This window comes from Tupaia chinensis, unplaced genomic scaffold, assembly GCF_000334495.1.
Source record: "Tupaia chinensis unplaced genomic scaffold, TupChi_1.0 Scaffold147534_1, whole genome shotgun sequence".
Taxonomy (NCBI): domain Eukaryota; kingdom Metazoa; phylum Chordata; class Mammalia; order Scandentia; family Tupaiidae; genus Tupaia; species Tupaia belangeri.
In genome coordinates, this window is record NW_006207386.1 from 186,119 (window position 1) to 186,699 (window position 581).

A 581-nucleotide genomic window follows, 5' to 3' on the forward strand; every position below is an offset into this window, starting at 1 on the left:
AAAACACAAAACTCTAGCCTGCCCCATTGTAAAGTGTAAATGTAAGGTGCCCAAGAAAGCAGCCAAGTTTAATAAATATTAATTATTAATCTATATTCCTATCCTATCACAAAGCCTGCTCACCTCTGCTTTCAGGTTATTGATCTCCACAAGAATAGAGTTAATGAGTCCTTCAGTTTTCTCTGGTTCTGTGGTGGTGGTTTCAGAAGTAGCCATTGCCACAAGCATCCCCAGAAGGATGGGACCTAAAGCTGCTATACCCAAAGGAGAAATAGTGAAAGTCAGTAAGGCTTGGGCTGTATATGCACAACAGGGAGGTCCTTCTAGTTCTTGGACACATTTCACCCTCCTTTTCACTACCACTCAATGGCTACACATGCCTCTCTCTCACTCAGGTGTATCCAAGTCTATAATTTTTCATCACTTACTTGTTGAGAGCAAGGTCATTGCTGGGCTCCTGGTAGGCAGATAGATGGCTCTGTGGTCCTGGTCAACTCAGAGACAGGATGAGTCTCAGATATTCTTGGTGTTATATATATTGAGGTTGAATCACTGATTTTGAGACTCTTGTGAAAACTCTC

General features: G+C 42.2%; 1 protein-coding gene across 1 annotated transcript in view; it reads right to left on the bottom strand.

Annotated features, from left to right (window-relative positions):
• LOC106734038 (interleukin-6-like) overlaps positions 1–216 on the bottom strand; it is a 3,957-nt gene extending 3,741 nt beyond the window's left edge. Inside the window, exon 1 of the mRNA XM_014584740.1 lies at positions 124–216. Within this exon, the coding sequence (XP_014440226.1) occupies positions 124–216 (93 nt within the window). The remainder of the gene's footprint in view (positions 1–123) is intronic.
• Between the last annotated feature and the right edge of the window lie 365 nt (positions 217–581).